The following is a 17146-nucleotide window of genomic DNA, read 5'->3' on the forward strand; positions in this document are numbered from 1 at the left end:
TTCCATGATGGGATCTGCTGTGAGTAGCCAATCACTTGAAAGGGAGTTTCCTCAGACATGTGGCCTGCATTGAATATAAGCAGACATTCTGGCAAGGATCATGGGCTTTTGCTCATTCTGGATCCTGCAGCTGTCTCCTGTTCATCTGACCACCAGTTCTTGAGACTTGAGCCAGCAGCTTACCGGCAGTCTTACCTTCCAATCTTGGGATTCATTGATCTTTGCAGCCTGTGAGCAAGAGCCGTGCTGTCTGACCTGCCAATCTTGGGTTTGCCAGCCCCTGTGGCTATGGGAATCAGGAGAAGCCTCTATCCTGAAACAAGGACTTGGGACATTCCAGCATCTACAACTGTGTGAGCCATTTCCTTGATATAAATCTCTCTATATATTTATATGCTTTACTGGTTATGCTTCTCTAGAGATCTCAGTCTAAGATAGAAACATAATCTGAAAAGTCAGCCTAGGGCCAAGCCCTCATAATTAAAAAAAAAAAAAAAAAAGTGGTTATTTGAACATCACTGGCTTCCTGGAATTCTTAATAAAATCCGAATCTCAGCAAATTATTCTGGCAGAGTCATTTGTTTAGCGTATTTACTTAACGTATTAGTATGCAAACTCCATGAGGGCAGGGGTTTTGCCCTGATTTTTTCACCTACAACATTATCTAACACATAGTAAAAAAAAAAAAAAAAAAACCCACTGCTGTCAAGTCGATTCCAACTCATAGGTACAATAAAAATATTTTCCTAACACTATAGAACAACTTTACAAAGGTCTTGCCAGGATCCCAGATCCTAGGAATTTATCTCTCAATGTTTCTCTGTTGTTTGTCTGTCTGTCCCTCTATGTATATGTGTGCATACATATACACTTTTGCATATATACAGTCACTATCTCTCTCTCTCTCTACCTATCATCCATCCATCCGTCCGTCTGTCCGTCCCCACCCACCCACCCACCCACCCATCCATCCATCCATCCATCCATGTTCTTTCTGTCATTCCAGTGGCCTGTCAATCCTCTGGATAAGAGCATGAAAGTAAAGGGGTGAGACAAAGTGGTCCAATCTGGTACGAGGAGGCTGCCAAAAGATTTTGAACTGATCACTCTGTGAAAAATATAAAGCATAGGAACTAGTCATTTGCCTCGTATTTGCCTCCTCTTCAAAGTTCATCAGTCTTTTATTGGGAAAAGACTGAATCAAGCTATTAAAAACAAAAAGAAAAAAAGAACAGTGTCCCACTGAGTAAGCAGACCACACCCTTCCCCCAATTTAACACAGAAGCATCCTATGAACCCTTTGGTGCCAACCCCACAATAAATTCCCCAAATTCTGTCCAGCGGACTTTCTTCATTCCATCCAGTGAAAAGTTAAGGCATAAGGCCTTCCAGTCAGTTGGAGGTGGGAGAGGTGGGGAACAGTACTGGCTGGTACAGGTTCCCATAGCCACCCTCTTATACCCCCTTATATACACATGTGTGCACGTACACAACACAGGTGACTGACATTCAAGGAATTAAAATTTGATACACTTGTAGCAAACCGGATGAAATTTTTCTTTTCTTTTATATTCACAAAGTACTTCAGGGCTCTTTACAGCTTTAAGATCTACACCCCGAGCATCTATTCTCATTGTAAGGACTGTACACATTTCACAGCAAGTTAATCTGCACTGGAACAACAACTGTGTGGCATATGTATACGTGTGTCACAAATCTCTAGACTTTCCCCTAAAAATATTTCTTGATTTCAATATGTTGACTGCTTGGCCCCATTTATCCCTGCCCTTATCCCCTTACTGTACTGTTTTGGAAAGAGAGAAAGCACATAGAAAGACTTACTTAAGCTCTCTGTTTGCCTAAGTTTGGGACGAATGGAAATTTGCTGTAATACTTTACATCCCATCAGAAACTGAAACTTGTCAATGAGAAACCTAGCCTCTCTAATCACGTCAGTAGCCTCTTGAGTTGGTAAGTGCAAGCATAAACATTCCCATTTTATAGATGAGGAAACTTTGGCCCAGAAATTGAAATGCCCTGGTGTAGGGTTTGCCGGGAGAAATCCGTGTCCATGGAGGTGGGAGAACCAAGGTTTCTGGGCTCCTTTCTACCACAACAAAAGAAGTACTCACGTCATAATTTGGGTCTCCACTCCTGCTTCCACCAGAGCCCCATCGACGAACAGAGGGACCGAAGTGAAACCATACTTGTCCCAGGAGTGGCCCTCGTCAAAACTCACCCTAGGTTGGAAACAAGCACATGGAAGACAACTGAAAATAAAACCATGCTCCTTTGCAACCATTTTTCAGGTTATTAAATTCTCTTCTGTATCTCATTCTCTGGCAGTTTGGATTATCAAGAGGCATTAATCTTCAACATCTCCCTCATATTATTATGAGATTTGATCAAAAATGTATTTCCTGGCCCAGACAGAGACAGCACCAAAGCTGTAGAAATATTTCAACATATTAGAAAAAAAAAAAAAAACCCAAGCAGGAGGGCTTAGTGGATAGAGTGTCATGTTTCAAGTACTCAGAATGGAACCCGAGGTTCAATTTATAGCGTAATCAATTCAGCTCTTGGATTTTCTGACACAGATAAATTGAGTACTGTGGGGTGTACCCTATAGGAGGGTGTGTGTGTGTCTTTCAGATCAAACCTTTAAAAAAGCAATTTCCTATTTGTTCAGAATGGATGTTTGGATCATTTTCCCTTCTGATGCCATTTTAAGGGGCTTCTAGGGATAGGCATGGAGTATCTGAGATATTCTGAACAACACTCTCCCACCATCTATCCAATGGCTAGAGAAAAGCCTGGCCCTCTGTGGATACAGAGCCTGAAACTCTTTAGAGGGACTGCTACTAGTGGAAGAGATATGAGCCATTCTGAGTGCCTGCTTCCTGCCTTACTTTTACTAACAAGTACTTGTCTGCTCCAGATTTAACTAAAAGACACAGCCCAAACACCATCTCCTCTGGGAAGCTTTTCCTGACACCCTTTCTTCCCCAAGTCAGAGTTAGTTGCTTTATCCTCTTTGATCCTCCTTAGCCCATTTAATTCTTAATCCTTCTCTGATTCCACCACTCAGGATTAGGAGCCTCTTGTATATGTTCCTACAACACCCAGGCCTTCTCTTCTCATAGTGCTGAGCAGTGATTTCTTAACTGATCTTCAGTCCCTCAATTCAAGATGGTAAGCTCCAGTGCTCAGGGGTCATATGTATCTTGTTCATTAAATGACCCCTTCCCTCCATGTACCTATCTTTATTACAATCCTTCTTATATTACATATATTTTTTTAAAAAGTGTCTGCCTCTCCCATGAAATCATGAGGATTTGAAGGTCAAAGACCATACCATTTATTTTGCATTCCTAATACTTTTTTAATACTTAGCAGAATGCCTGGTATACAGTTGATACTATATAAATGTTTAATGAATAAATTAAAAAAATAAGAAACGATCAATGGCCTCTCCTAAACCATCTAATAATTTTTTCAAGTAGTAGTTATAACTGGTATCCATGACCTGGATGCAAGATTCTCCCCCCATCAATAGTCAATCTACTCAGTCCGTTCTCTGCACGCTTACCTCTCTGCAGATCTCAAACTCTTGGTCTCTGTCTCTCTGTCTTATCTACTCTTCCCCAATATGCTGATTAATAAAGTGGATCTCTCTACCCAACTAAAGTCACCAGCATCTCAAACAACAATTTTGGTATTCATGGTGTACCTAGGTCCATGTCCACAAATGAAAAGCAGACAGCTTGTCATAAAAGTTTCTATGGGTTTCTAAATTACCAACTTCTGTCCTGACTTTTAAGGACCTGGTTATTTCAGCATTTTTTTTTTTTTTAATAGGCTGGAAGGATAAATAATCATCTAAGCTGGCCCAAACAAAGGTGGACAGGTTTGAATTGCTTTTCTTGGAAATGGGTTTCTTCCTTCAAATGTGAACACAAAGTGATTGAGAATAGACTTTACCTTTCTTGTCATGTTCCTAAAATAATCATAGTGGCTTCAGAGTGTGCTATGGACACTAACCAGTTAACTCTGGCTGGTAAGTCCAGAAGATAAGGAAGCATTAGTTTAATTTCATTTGTTTTTGTTGACTTTGGAGATATTTGTTCTTGTGCTGAAAGGCAGAAGCTCAAGTGAGTTGAAGCCCCATCTCCTTATCTAATTCTCAGAATTTTCTTACTGAAGAAGGTCAATTATTAGCACTAGCAGGGCAAAGTTGGAGTGCCACCAGCATCCCAGGCAAGAAGAAGCCTTCATAACATTGTCATTATTAGGCAGGGCACAGAGCAGCCATTACATAATGAAGGTACCACAGAGAAGACAAGATGGCACCATCAGAACTTTCCAGCCCTGAGATGGAGGTTCCAAAACAAAGTTAAGCCCAAGATGTGAAGAGGAATGGTGGAAGATCACGGGCCTGCTATATGAACTGAATTCATATGCAAGGAGCTTAATCAAGGGCTAGATGGGTTTAGCAGACACCTAATGAAAAAAATTAGAAATGCCCAAGTCTAGGTAGGAAATGTAGCATATACAAAAGCAAAGTCCAGGGCTGACATAAGGTAAGTGCAAGCAAGGGGACAAATCTGAACCAGGGTAAGGAATGAATCCTGTGAATCTCATTTTTGGTCAATATACCACCTGTAGGCCCAGGATGGTGCTATTTGGGTGACTTTCTGAGATCAGTAGTTTTCAACACTTGAGTATCTCAGGCGGAGGCAATAGTTAAAAAAAAATAACTCTCTAAAGGAACTCCAAAAAATACTTCATTAGAAAATGTAATATCTTGGGTAGATGAAAGGCTGTTATTTGGATCTGAATGGCCTGTTGTTTGTGAGAGCTATTCTTTTTGATAACTAGGAGTTTGAAAGCACTCTGAGGTAACCATATTGAATGGAATCCCCAAAAGATCCACCTTCTCCTGCTCAGTTCAATAGGTCATTAATGCCCACAACAGAGGTATTGGAATGCCTTACTAGGTCCACAGGTGAAACTGAAATTGGCAGGATTGCCAATACTCAGGGAGACAGGGATAAAATCCAAACTGACGTCTCATAGAGACAAGATAGGACTACAGAATCAAAGTCATTCAATCGAAATTCATCATCAAATATTTACTGATGCCTACTATGTGCCTGGCCTGGCCGTGACCTCAGTCGTAGAGATATAATGGTAAACAGAAAGGTACAGTCCTAGCTTCAATGGAACTTACATTCTAGTTTGAGGAGACAGATACGCAAGTAAATAAATACCAAAATCTGAGTTAGAAATAACTGTCATGAAGACAATTTAAACAGAGGGATATAATAGCGAGGGAACAGCTACTTTGTGTTAAAAATTTTAAGAAATCCTCTTTGAGGAGGTTAACATTTAAACTGAGATCTGAATGGTAATAATAAAAAAGCCAGTTGCCAACGAGTCACTTCCAGCTCATGGCAACCCAGTGTGTCAGAGTAGAGCTGTGCTCCATGTGATTTTCCGTGACTGAGTTTTTGGAAGCAAATCACCAGGCTTTTCTTCCGAAGCACCTCTGGAAGGGCTCAAACCTTCAACCTTTCGTCAGCCAACCACAATAACCTAGGGACTTCTAAAAATGCAAAGATCAAGAGGAGGGCCACTTCAGAGGAAGATCTAACGTGAGGTGAAGTTGCTGTTTAAGAACACAAAGATGGTCAGCAGTTAGAGTTTTGTGGGAAAGAGAATAAATAAAAGGAAATGGAGTCAAGAAAAAAAAAAGGAGTCAGACCATAAAGGACCTTTTCTGAAAATGAAATGGGAAAGATATGATTTGATTTAAACCTTAAAAAATAACTTTTACTTCTCTATGCTGAATGGATTGTTGAGGTACAAATTGGATGCCAGATGAGGTGACTATAAGTGACCAAGTGAAAGATGGGGACTGGAGAAAGTTTACAGTAGTGTAAACAGAAAGAGATGGAATGATTTAGGATCTGTTTAGAGGTAGAGTCAACAGGATTTGGTGATGGGATGTATATAGGTAGGGTCAGCAAAAGAAAGAAATCATGGACATGGACTTTTTGCTTAAGCAACTGTCAGAGGGAAATGAAAAGAACAGGAAGAGCAAGGATTTTTGTTTGTTTGTTCATGTTTTGGTCCATGCCAAGGTTTAGATGCTTTGTAGATGTCCGTGTTGTCCATGTCCACTCTCAAGGAGACCTCTGAGTGGATGGATCTAGATTTCTGGGGAGTGGACTACCCAATAAGCAAGGTAAGCATGGGCTTACTTGTGCTTACTTACTATGTAGTGAACAGTTTCACATGTTTTTCACCACAAAAACATGTGAAACTGTTCACTACAGATTAGTAAAATAAGCACAATTAAGTCTGTGCTTACCTTCCTTACTGGGTAATCTGTCCCTGCTAGGGACTGAAAATTTGAAAAGAGACTTAGATTCTGTAGGAGGGTGCTATAGGGTTGGGAGAGAGACAAATGCCAGCCATACCTAGAAGAAAAATTTTTATATGGTGAACAAATATGAAATTGTTCACGAGAGATGATCTGGTAAGCACCATGCTTACCTTGCCTATTGGATAATCCACCCCTGGGAGTGATCATAGTTGAGGATGTTGATACGGAAGTCACTTACACGGTAGGGCCAATTTAAAGCAGAATGCTTAGTGGAAAAAAGGCCCACAGCTGGAGAAAAATGAGCTAATGATAAACCTGAAAAGGAACTGGGGTCACTGTCAATCATGAGTTAAATATTTTCTATGAATGTGAGAGGTAGTCAAGCCACTGTGAGTCTAGAATGTGCTCACAGGTAGACAGCACGTGTAAAAAGAGAAAGCAGCCTTCTACCAGATCCTAAATGCTATGTTCAGCTTCAATCACTGAGAAAATTTAACAATTAATGTGATTAAAAGGAAAAAAACCAATTGTCCTAGACACAGGTTATATGAATTGAAGACAGTTTAGGGACAAATAGGTTAAGACTGAATAATTGCCACTGCAAACGTTTCTTTTTAAATGAGAAAGCTTTTAAATGAGGTAGCTTTTTTTTTTCCCCCCTTAACTTCTATTTGGTGACTAAGGTCCCTTGGTGGTGCAATGTGTTTAAGTGCTCGGCTGCTAACCAAAGATTGGCAGTTTGAACCTACCCAGTGGCTCTGCAGGAAAAGAACTGGTGATTTGCTCCTGTAAAGAGGGGGGCAAAAAAAAAACAAAAAAACCAAACCCGCTGCCATGGAGTCAATTCTAACTCATGGTGACCCTATAGGACAGAGTAGAACTGTCCCATAGGTTTTCCAATGAGTGGTTGGTGGATTTGAACTGCTGACCTTTTGGTTAGCAGCCTGAGCTATTAGCCGCTGTGCCACCAGGGCTCTCCATAAATATTATAGCCTAGAAAACCCTATGGGGCAGTTGTATTCTTGTTGCATGGAGTGCTATGAGTCAGAATCGACTCTACTGCACCTAACATTTTTGGCTACTGAAAATGAGTAATGTGAAATCAAAAAGAATGAGTGAAATCAAAGAGAATGTAGTTGGATACATGGAAATATCAATTAAAAAAAGAATAAAGGAGAAAAAAAAGTCCATTCTTGTGACTCTTCTAAAGCATATAGTCAAATATTTGTGCACAATAATGTAAACTCCCAAATACTTTGTCCTGTTCATCCCAGCACCTGTACTAATGCTGGATAAATAAACCAAAAAAAAAAAAAAAGCGCCAAAACAAACCCACTGCTGTCAAGTCAATTCCAACTGGTAGATGCTTAACGGAAACCCTGGTGGCATTGTGGTTAAGTGCTATGGCTGCTAACCAAAGGGTCGCCAGTTCGAATCCGCCAGGCGCTCCTTGGAAACTCTGTGGGGGCAGTTCTACTCTGTCCTATAGGGTCACTATGAGTCAGAATTGACTCCACGGCACTGGGTTTTTGGGTTAGATGCTTAATAAAAATGTAAGGAATAAACAAATGTACAAATGCTTTCTTGAGAGGCATAGCTGGTCATTTTCCAGAACATAGATAAATCTATCAAGGTCCTTTCCAGCTGTATGATTCCCAAAATTGTGTTCAAATCTGGAGCAGAGTTATTCTGCATAGATCCAGGCAGCAAAACAAGGACCAACAGGCAGAAATCACAAGTAGATTCATTACAGCTCAGCATTAAAAAAAAAGCTTTCTAACAACTACAGTTGTTATACAAGATGGGAGCTCACTTTTTTGGGTACTTGTGATTTGCTCGGCACTGTGGCATTCTGGTGGTGTAGTAGCTAAGGTCGGCAGTTCGAATCCACCAGGTGCTCCTTGGAAACCCTATGGGGCAGTTCTACTCTGTCCTATAGGGTTGCTATGAGTTGGAATGGACTCAATGGCAACAGGCTCGGTTTGGTTTTTTGGTGGCATTCTGGTGCAGAGGGGAGATACTCTGGGGTGTCACAGAGGTATATACACGCCAGGCTGCATAACCTCTAAGACCCTCCCTACTCCATGTTTCTATAACTTTATGATACTCAGATATGACACTGAAATGAGAATCCTCCAAGAAAAATACGAGTGCCCCCTCTCTCCGCCCCCGCACCCCAGAATTGTAATGGTGACTGAGAATCAATATTCTTGCCTCTGGTGAGTTGTGTTGCTCCATTTTTTTTTTTTTTTTAATCCCAAATGTACAAGGTGGTGGCATTTTAGCTACCTGGAAGTTCTTCAGAATAGCACAGGCTCTTCTGCTTCTCAGAGGCATGTATCTGGGAAACTATTGTTTCCATCGGAATGTTTCTCTGAACACCAGTGCCCACCACCATTTATAGAAGAACAAAGGAGCACAAAAGTCCAGGTGATGTTTTCCTTTCTGTTCCAAGAACATCCCATTGAAAGGAGACACTGACAGCCTATCAGGGCTAAGCAAATAGTAGGACCCCAGGCTACCTGCCAATTAGGTGCTGTCTAGTATGTGTTTTCATTGAAGCACTGCATTCCGTGGGGCCCCATTTTTCATTCACTTTAATGCTTCTAAGGGACAAATGTAATACTAGATGGATGGCTTAACTGCAGTAACACTTAGGTTTTAATACGTATGCATCCAGATGTGCATGGTCACCAATAGATGGGTTCATTCGTATGCTGTTTCATCAGCTACCAATCATTTCAATTTGTTGGAAACAGCATGCCTTGTTAGCCTAGCTAAAGTTTCCCCAGCTTTTCTATTATGATTTCTATTTTCTCTGAAAGGCAATGTAGCTATTATTTAAATTTGAGAGCCACTATACCTTTGTGTGAGAGTGGGCAGACCGTTATCTTTTTCCCATGCAAATACATATAGTCTGCATTTGAAATAATGTCAGTTTGAAATCCACAACAGAAAATAACAATGAACTGATTACAGCTGGCCTTCTGCATCCGCAGGTTCTGCATGTACAGATTCAACCAACCTCGGGTCCAAAATATTTGGGGCGGGGTGGGGAGAAGTTCCAAAAAGTGGAATTTGAATTTGCCACTCGATGAACATTACGCTGAATCCATAGAATAAAGTGATGTGCAGACATACCCTGCTGTAGCCTCCCACCATCTCACAGATCCTTGGTCTCTCTGGAACATTCATTGTTTGAGCACTGTTCACCTCACATCTTGTCATTATTCTCTAAACAATACAGTACTGTATAATAACTATTTACATTATATTAGGTATTATAAGTAATCTAGAGATTATTTAAAGTATACGGGAAGAAGTGTGTAGGTTATGTGCAAAAACTATGTATGCCGCTTTATATAAGGGACTTGAACATCCAAGGATTCTGGTATCCACGGGGGTCTGAGAACCAGACCCTAGAAGATACCGAGGGACAACTATACTTAACATTTCTTCTACTTAAAATGAGCTATTTGTTTACCTTGGAGGTTGTGACTTAATTAGAAGCTACTGGCGATAAAGAAACTACGTTTGAGTCTCACAAACTTATATTTCGTAAGCAGGAGACAAATGAGTCAACATTTTTGTAAGGAAACATTGATGAGAAAGACAAGAGTTAAGCCCTTATACAACACTCACTTAGCCTTTGAGAAAGACGCACAAAGGAGAATTCCTGAATGAGTTGTCGTCCTTATTGCTGTTGTTCCCTACCACATACACCCAATAGCTGCCATTTAACCCTTTGCAGGAATTATTTCAGACAAGGGCATTCACAGATAGGCCAATAAGCAGAAGTCACAGTCAAGCTCAGGGAATCACTTGTAACATTTGCAACAAATGACAGTGTCACATCCTTTCAGTGGAGATAATGCCATCTCACAAGTTCAGTTTGAAAAATCACCTTTAATTCTTTGTACATTGGAGTAGACAAAAAAAATGGATGGTAGTAATATCATTATTGTCATTATTATAAGAGGAAATTCAATCAGAATGCAGTTATTTCTTCTGAGTCATACAGAAATCTTTGCCAAAAAAAGAAAAAAGAGTGAGAGATAGTACATGCAGCAAGGGAAAACTCAAACTTGGTATTGGTAACTTTGAACGGCATGATTTGATCCTACTTGCGTATCCTGAATGGCTACTGAATAATTTTTCTAACTTGGATGGTTCTCCTCCAGGCACTCCCAGGCAAGTGCCTTTTTGGGAATTGAGCAGGTCTCTGGAGAGAAGTCGTTGTAAAACAGTCTGAATGGCCAGATGTAAAGTTGCCAAGATTCGCCAGAGCCATAACCATCCCAGGACCCTCAGCTCCATGTTCTCCTTCCATGTCAAATGCACTCTCCTCTTTTACCACCAAAAGGAAACAGAAACAACTGGTGTTTTTTCCTATGCAAAACAATCTCCTCTTTTTTCACCACAAGAAAATTTTCTGTGCAGAGGTTCTAAAAATCAGCCACTAAGTAGGTGCTAGGCCCCCAACCACAACCAAGGAGAAAGGGCAGGCAAGTCATATATAAGGTAGGGCTGCCAACCTCCTTCTCCCAGGGCGTAAGTGAAAGAAACGTCACTACCTACGTTATATCTCTGTGGGATATTTCTCAAATCTTTCACTGAGGTTTAAGTGGGGTTCTTAGAGCACAGAAGGAGCCCCAGTGGCACAGTGGTTGAGTACTTGGCTGCTAACAAGAAGGTCAGTGGTTGCAATCTACCAGCTACTCTGCTGGGGGAAAGATGTGGCCGTCTGCTTCCTTAAAGATTTACAGGCTTGGAAACCCTGTGGGGCAGTTCTACTTTGTCCTATAGAGTGGTGCAAGTCAGAATTGATTTGACAGCAAGGGGTTTGGTTCTTAGAACATAATGATCCAACGCATAGGGGATAAAAAACTTTGCCTTTCTTGGTTGAAAAACAAACAAACTTTTTTTTTTAAAGACTCGAGCTGTCATTTCCATGAGCACAAATCCTATTCAGTCCTCAGTAGAAACAGCTCTTCCCCCACAGAGAAGGTGGGTCTTGATAGAAGAAAGTACCTACAAACACAACCTAAATTCCTTTAACTGGTGTTTAAGGCATTCTGAGTCCTACTCATCTTTATTTACTCATTCGTGGCTCCAACCAAATATACTCTTCTCAAGGCTCCCTACATTTCCTACATTCCAGGCTTTGCTCAGAGCTTTCTGTTCCCTTGGTTTGCCTCCCATCGCTCCTCCAACTCCTGACTCCTTTCTTCAAGGACCAGCCATTGTTCCTCCTTCTGTAGGAAGATGCCCTTTCACATCAGGCCAAATTCCATCCTCCCTTGGTATCCCAGGAATGCACATAGCCAGCATCCCTTCACAGGTATGGCTTTGATTTCCAGTGATGTGTGCACTGTCTAAACTCCTTATCTTGACTATGAGCTCCTAGAGGGCAGGGACCATGTCACAGCCTCTTTGTGCTTGTTACCAAACCTAGAAAATTAGCGACTGAAATAGAAGAACACCCATGACAGAGACCCTACTTGGTGCTGCAGGTACTAGCTGTGTATCCTCCAGCAAGGTATAGAGTATGTTCTACATTTCAATGTCATTATAAATAGGTGCGAAAAAGAATATCTGCCTACATAGGGTTGTTTTAAGAATTATATGAGATAATTCATTTAGTTTAAAATATTTAGAACAGTGCTTGGAATATAATAATGCCTCAATTATTACTGTTGTTGTTGTTAAGTGCGTTGAGTCGTTTCCGACTCATAGCGACCCTATGCACAACAGAACAAAACACTGCCCAGTCCTGAGCCATCCTTACAGTTGTTGTTATGCTTGAGCTCATTGTTGCAGCCACTGTGTCAATCCACCTCATTGAGGGTCTTCCTCTTTCCCGCTGACCCTGTACTCTGCCAAGCATAACGTCCTTCTCCAGGGACTGATCCCTCCTGACAACACGTCCAAAGTATGTAAGACACAGTCTTGCCATCTTTGCTTCTACGGAACATTCTGGTTGTACTTCTTCCAAGACAGATTTGTTCGTTCTTTTGGCAGTCCATGCTATACTCAATATTCTTCGCCAACACCACAATTCAAAGGCATCAATTCTTCTTTGGTCTTCCTTATTCATTGTCCAGCTTTCACATGCATATGATGTGATTGAAAATACCATGGCTTGGGTCAGGCGCACCTTAGTCTTCAAGGTGACATCTTTGCTCTTCAACACTTTGAAGAGGTCCTTTGCAGCAGATTTACCCAACACAATGCGTCTTTTGATTTCTTGACTACTGCTTCCGTGGCTGTTGATTGTGGATCCAAGTAAAATGAAATCCTTGACAACTTCAATCTTTTCTCTGTTAATCATGATGTTGCTCATTGGTCCAGTTGTGAGGATTTTTGTTTTCTTTATGTTGAGGTGCAATCCATACTGAAGACTGTGGTCTTTGATCTTCATTAGTAAGTGCTTCAGGTCCTCTTCACTTTCAGCAAGCAAGGTTGTGTCATCTGCATAACGCAGGTTGTTAATGAGTCTTCCTCTAATCCTGATGCCCCATTCTTCTTCATATAGTCCAGCTTCTTGGATTATTTGCTCGGCATACAGATTAAATAGGTATGGTGAAAGAATACAACCCTGATGCACACCTTTCCTGAATTTAAACCAGTCAGTATCCCCTTGTTCTGTCCGAACAACTACCACTTGATCTATGTAAAGGTTCCTCATGAGCACAATTAAGTGCTCTGGAATTCCCATTCTTCGCAATGTTATCCATAATTTGTTATGATCCACACAGTCAAATGCCTTTGCATATAGTCAATATGGCTATTATTAATACCCGGTAATTCTAGTTTTCTGATGCTACCACAAAGTCACATAATTAGTAGTAAAATGTGAGTAAACAATGACACTGGGGACTACTATAAGTTTATTTTGGGGTTGGTATAGTGCCTTTCTTACAAACGGCTCCACGCATCTTTTAAAAGTTTATTTTCATAATCTCTGCAAAATAGTTATAGTGGTAAGTATAGCCATTCAATTTCATGTGAGATTGAGCTATAAGGAACTGACAATACTGGACCATTTTGACCTATAAAAATGGCAAGCTAATGTGGTTCAACCTAACAGATGGCTAAACTGAGCCAAAAACCCACTAAACCCACTGCCGTCGAGTCGATTCCGACTCATAGCGACCCTGTAGGACAGAGTAGAACTGCGCTATAGAGTTTCCAAGGAGCGCCTGGTGGATTTGAACTGCTGACCTCTTTGTTAGCAGCCATAGCACTTAACCAGTACGCCACCAGGGTTTCCAAACTGAGCCGAGCCTTCTTAAATCCTTGCCAGGTGGCTGAAGCTTGGGTTTGGCACCCAAGGAAGCTTGGTTTTGCAGCTTGGATTTTGTACATTTTTCTGATTGCACTCTGATGCTTCCTAGTAAAACTCTTACTCTAAAAGGTCTGGTCTCCCAAAATCAAGGGCAGCCAGGGTCCAACCCCTTGCCCACAGCCAATCCCACCAACTGTACTCTAGATCACATACCCTCTAACTTCAAATATTCACTTTGATGAAAGAATATCCTAAAATTCTTTCCATTTAGGATATAAGCATACACAAGATTCATCCATGCCCTGCCAAAAACATAAACAACATCATCATCACTATAATCATCATCAACATATTTTCTCACTCAGCTCTTTGCTCCCAATCCAGGGTCTAACATATACATATTCAATTTACATTCCATAATCTATTTTCTTGAGAAGAGTAATATCTACACCATTTCTGCCTTTTTTTTTTTTTTTGCTGTTTCTCTCATTCATTTCTAAATCTACTGCAATTTAACATTAAACTACACCTCTCTTTGGAACCCACTCTGGCAAAGATCACCAATGATATCCCATATTGCTTAACCCTCAATTGTTCTTTACCCCACAATTGATTTGATCTTTACTGTAGAATTTGATGTTTATCACCCCTTTCCTTCAGCATCCATGACAACGCTCCCTCTGGGTTATCGTTCTATCTTTTTGGCAATTTCTCCTTAGTCTGTTCCATTTCTTCTGCTCTTGTCTGTATGTTGGTGTTGGCCAGTGTTTCATAGCAATCACTGGTATCTCCTGGTTGTACCCACACTCCTGAGGCATCGAGCCCACTGCCATGTCTTTAACTATCATCTAATGACTGATGATACCCAAACCTAGAACATCAACTCAGGTATCTCTCCTGATATTTAGATGAATATATCTGACAGCTAGTGGTCATCTTTGCTTGAATGCTCTAACATTCCAAATTCACCTTATCTAGAACTAAACTCAGTATCCACTACATGCACCTAAATCCTCTCCCCCTTCTAGTAATGTCTATCTTCTGTATTTTGTATTCCTAAATATGGCTCTTTTCTGCCTTTTCTGATCACCCATTCCTACTACCCAATCCCATTCATCATACCTTCCCGTCGAAATTATCTGACCTACTATTGCTACCTAAGAATTAAATGATGTGATGGGTATTAAATGGATAGATGAATGGATGGATGGATGGGTGAGTCAATGAGTAAATGGGTACAAAACCATGCAGAATAACTTGTCCTAACTCTCTCCACTAAAAAGCTGTTCATTAATAGGGTAGGGAGCTGTCCTTACCACAAATGCCTGACTGGCAGAGGTGTGTGTTTCATGGCCACGAGGGCGCCACCCCAGTCTAGGAACCAGACATTGTACTCTTCATCAAAGATCTGGAACAACAACAACAACAACAATCATAGCAACACCTTACATTTGCATAGTGCTTGACAGTTTTCACAAAGTCTTTCATACACATTGTTTCATCTAGATTCTGAGCCTTCAACAACCCTATTGGTAGTTTGGCAAGTATCACTATCCCCACTTGATAAATGAGGAAATGGACTTGCAGAGAATAAATAACTCTCCCCAGGCCCTCAGATGGCATTTCCAGGACTCCTTCTCCTCGTACTGCGTACCAGGGCACTACATGAAGGTACACGGTCAACTAGATGACCCAGAGGGAAGTATGCCTTCAAAGAAGCTTCCCCATCTTTTCATTCTACTAAGTTACTACTTGGCCCTTTCTTCTTCCTCATCAATTCAGATATTTGTTAATTATTAAATGACCTGTGTCTTATAATGTTGTTTATAAATTATCTAGGAAATTGTAAGATAATTTCCCTAGACATTATGCAAGAGGATGACTAAGTTCCCAGACTTAGCCACCACCTCCTACATTCCTCTGCAAGTTGGATGAAGACCTAAGTATGTTACCTGTGGATCCTTACTCTAAATGCTCTCTGGAGCACAGTACTTCCAGGAACCTAAATTTATTCATTCTTTGATTCATCTATTTGCCAGTTACCTGTCCATCCATCCACCCACTCATTCACTCATTTAGTCATCCACCCACCCATCTACTCCTGGGAATTTTCTGAGTACCTACTATGATGTAAGGTTCTGAGTTAACAGAACTTCAGGACTTAACCTCACATGTACCGGTAATTCTGTTAGACATGACTTTCATATGTCCAACCTAAATCAGGAAAAATATTTCTCCTTCAGAAAAGAACCAACCCCAAATTTTAGATCTTCTGAAGGAAAGTGGGTTTAGAGAATTCTTCTAACTCTTAACCACTGATGGTGGCTCTTGAGACCTGGATGGAGAGATTGGGATGGTGGGTTAAGTTATAAAGGCTAAAAGGGGTAAGAAAGTATAGGCAGATTTAAATGAGAGGAGGTATGAGAAATGGGCCTTCCTACACATATTCCCCAGGAACACTATAGAGATGAGTAAGTGGTTTCTTAGCCCTAAAACTCTCAATTGGTTTCCTTTTTCACTTTTACCTTTCAAGGAAAAAAAAATGTCCCATACAAATGGTGAGTATCACCATACAAAGAAACTAAGGGTGATTCAATTGTATTTCAAATGTAAACACAGACTCTGGACCTGCAACACTAGCATTTTCTCTGAAGAGCTCAAAGAAGGACGCAGGGACAGGCCACATGCTGTAGATGCTGGGTTGGAGCCTGTGGATCAGGGCCTGAAGAAGTGCCTTGGCACTGGGGAGGAGAGGAAGGTTATTAACCTCTCAGTTTCCTCTCAATGCTATTATTCTGGCCACTTCTAACTCTTGCCCAGTCCAGTGCTGGAGTGAAAAGTGGAATCTTCAGCTGTTTGGTAAAAGGGGAAAGAAAACCTAACTAGCGACAACACAAAGGAAGGGACGTTGTAGTGGCCACCTGACCAGGTTAATTATTTCTTGATTTGGAGGGACAATTATTTGTCCATTGGAAACTTCTCTTTCTCAGAGTTTCTGTACCAGATGAGTTCGCATTCCAGCCTCCAGCCTCACTTGGTACTTGTAATAGGTTATCTTATGTTTCAAATGCATGTACTGATTTATATGTCTGTTTTCCATCCACCTAATTACGGCCTTGGGGGCAGGAACCTGACTTATTCTTCTTCATATGCCTGATAGTATTTAAAATACGTTGTGTCTAGTAGGTGCTTGGTAAATATTTTGATAGTGGCAGTGGTGAGAGTGGCAATGGTAGTGAATGTGATGATGATACTGGTTATGGTGATGATAATCTTTACCAAGGGATCCAAATAGGAACTAGATTTCAGACGGTGACTTCACTTTGATCATCAAGATATTCAGTGCTCCTCTTCCCTGGGTAGAAACCTCCTCATCTTAAGACCTAGTAAAATGTTACCTCCTCTTCTGAAGACCTTCCCAGTTTCTCCAGTAGAATCAGTTATTTCCTTTGCTGTGCATGCTACTGATG

The 17146-nt window shown here is 40.9% G+C and overlaps 1 protein-coding gene across 1 annotated transcript in view; it reads right to left on the reverse strand.

Annotated features, from left to right (window-relative positions):
- SORCS3 (sortilin related VPS10 domain containing receptor 3) overlaps window positions 1–17146 on the reverse strand; it is a 663735-nt gene that overhangs the window by 73022 nt on the left and 573567 nt on the right. Inside the window, exons 13-14 of the mRNA XM_003408955.3 lie at window positions 14993–15084; window positions 2133–2240 (exon numbers count right to left, since the gene is read on the reverse strand). Of these exons, the coding sequence (XP_003409003.3) occupies window positions 2133–2240; window positions 14993–15084 (200 nt within the window). The remainder of the gene's footprint in view (window positions 1–2132; window positions 2241–14992; window positions 15085–17146) is intronic.

Source organism: Loxodonta africana, chromosome 16 (genome assembly GCF_030014295.1).
Source record: "Loxodonta africana isolate mLoxAfr1 chromosome 16, mLoxAfr1.hap2, whole genome shotgun sequence".
NCBI classification, from domain to species: Eukaryota; Metazoa; Chordata; class Mammalia; order Proboscidea; family Elephantidae; genus Loxodonta; species Loxodonta africana.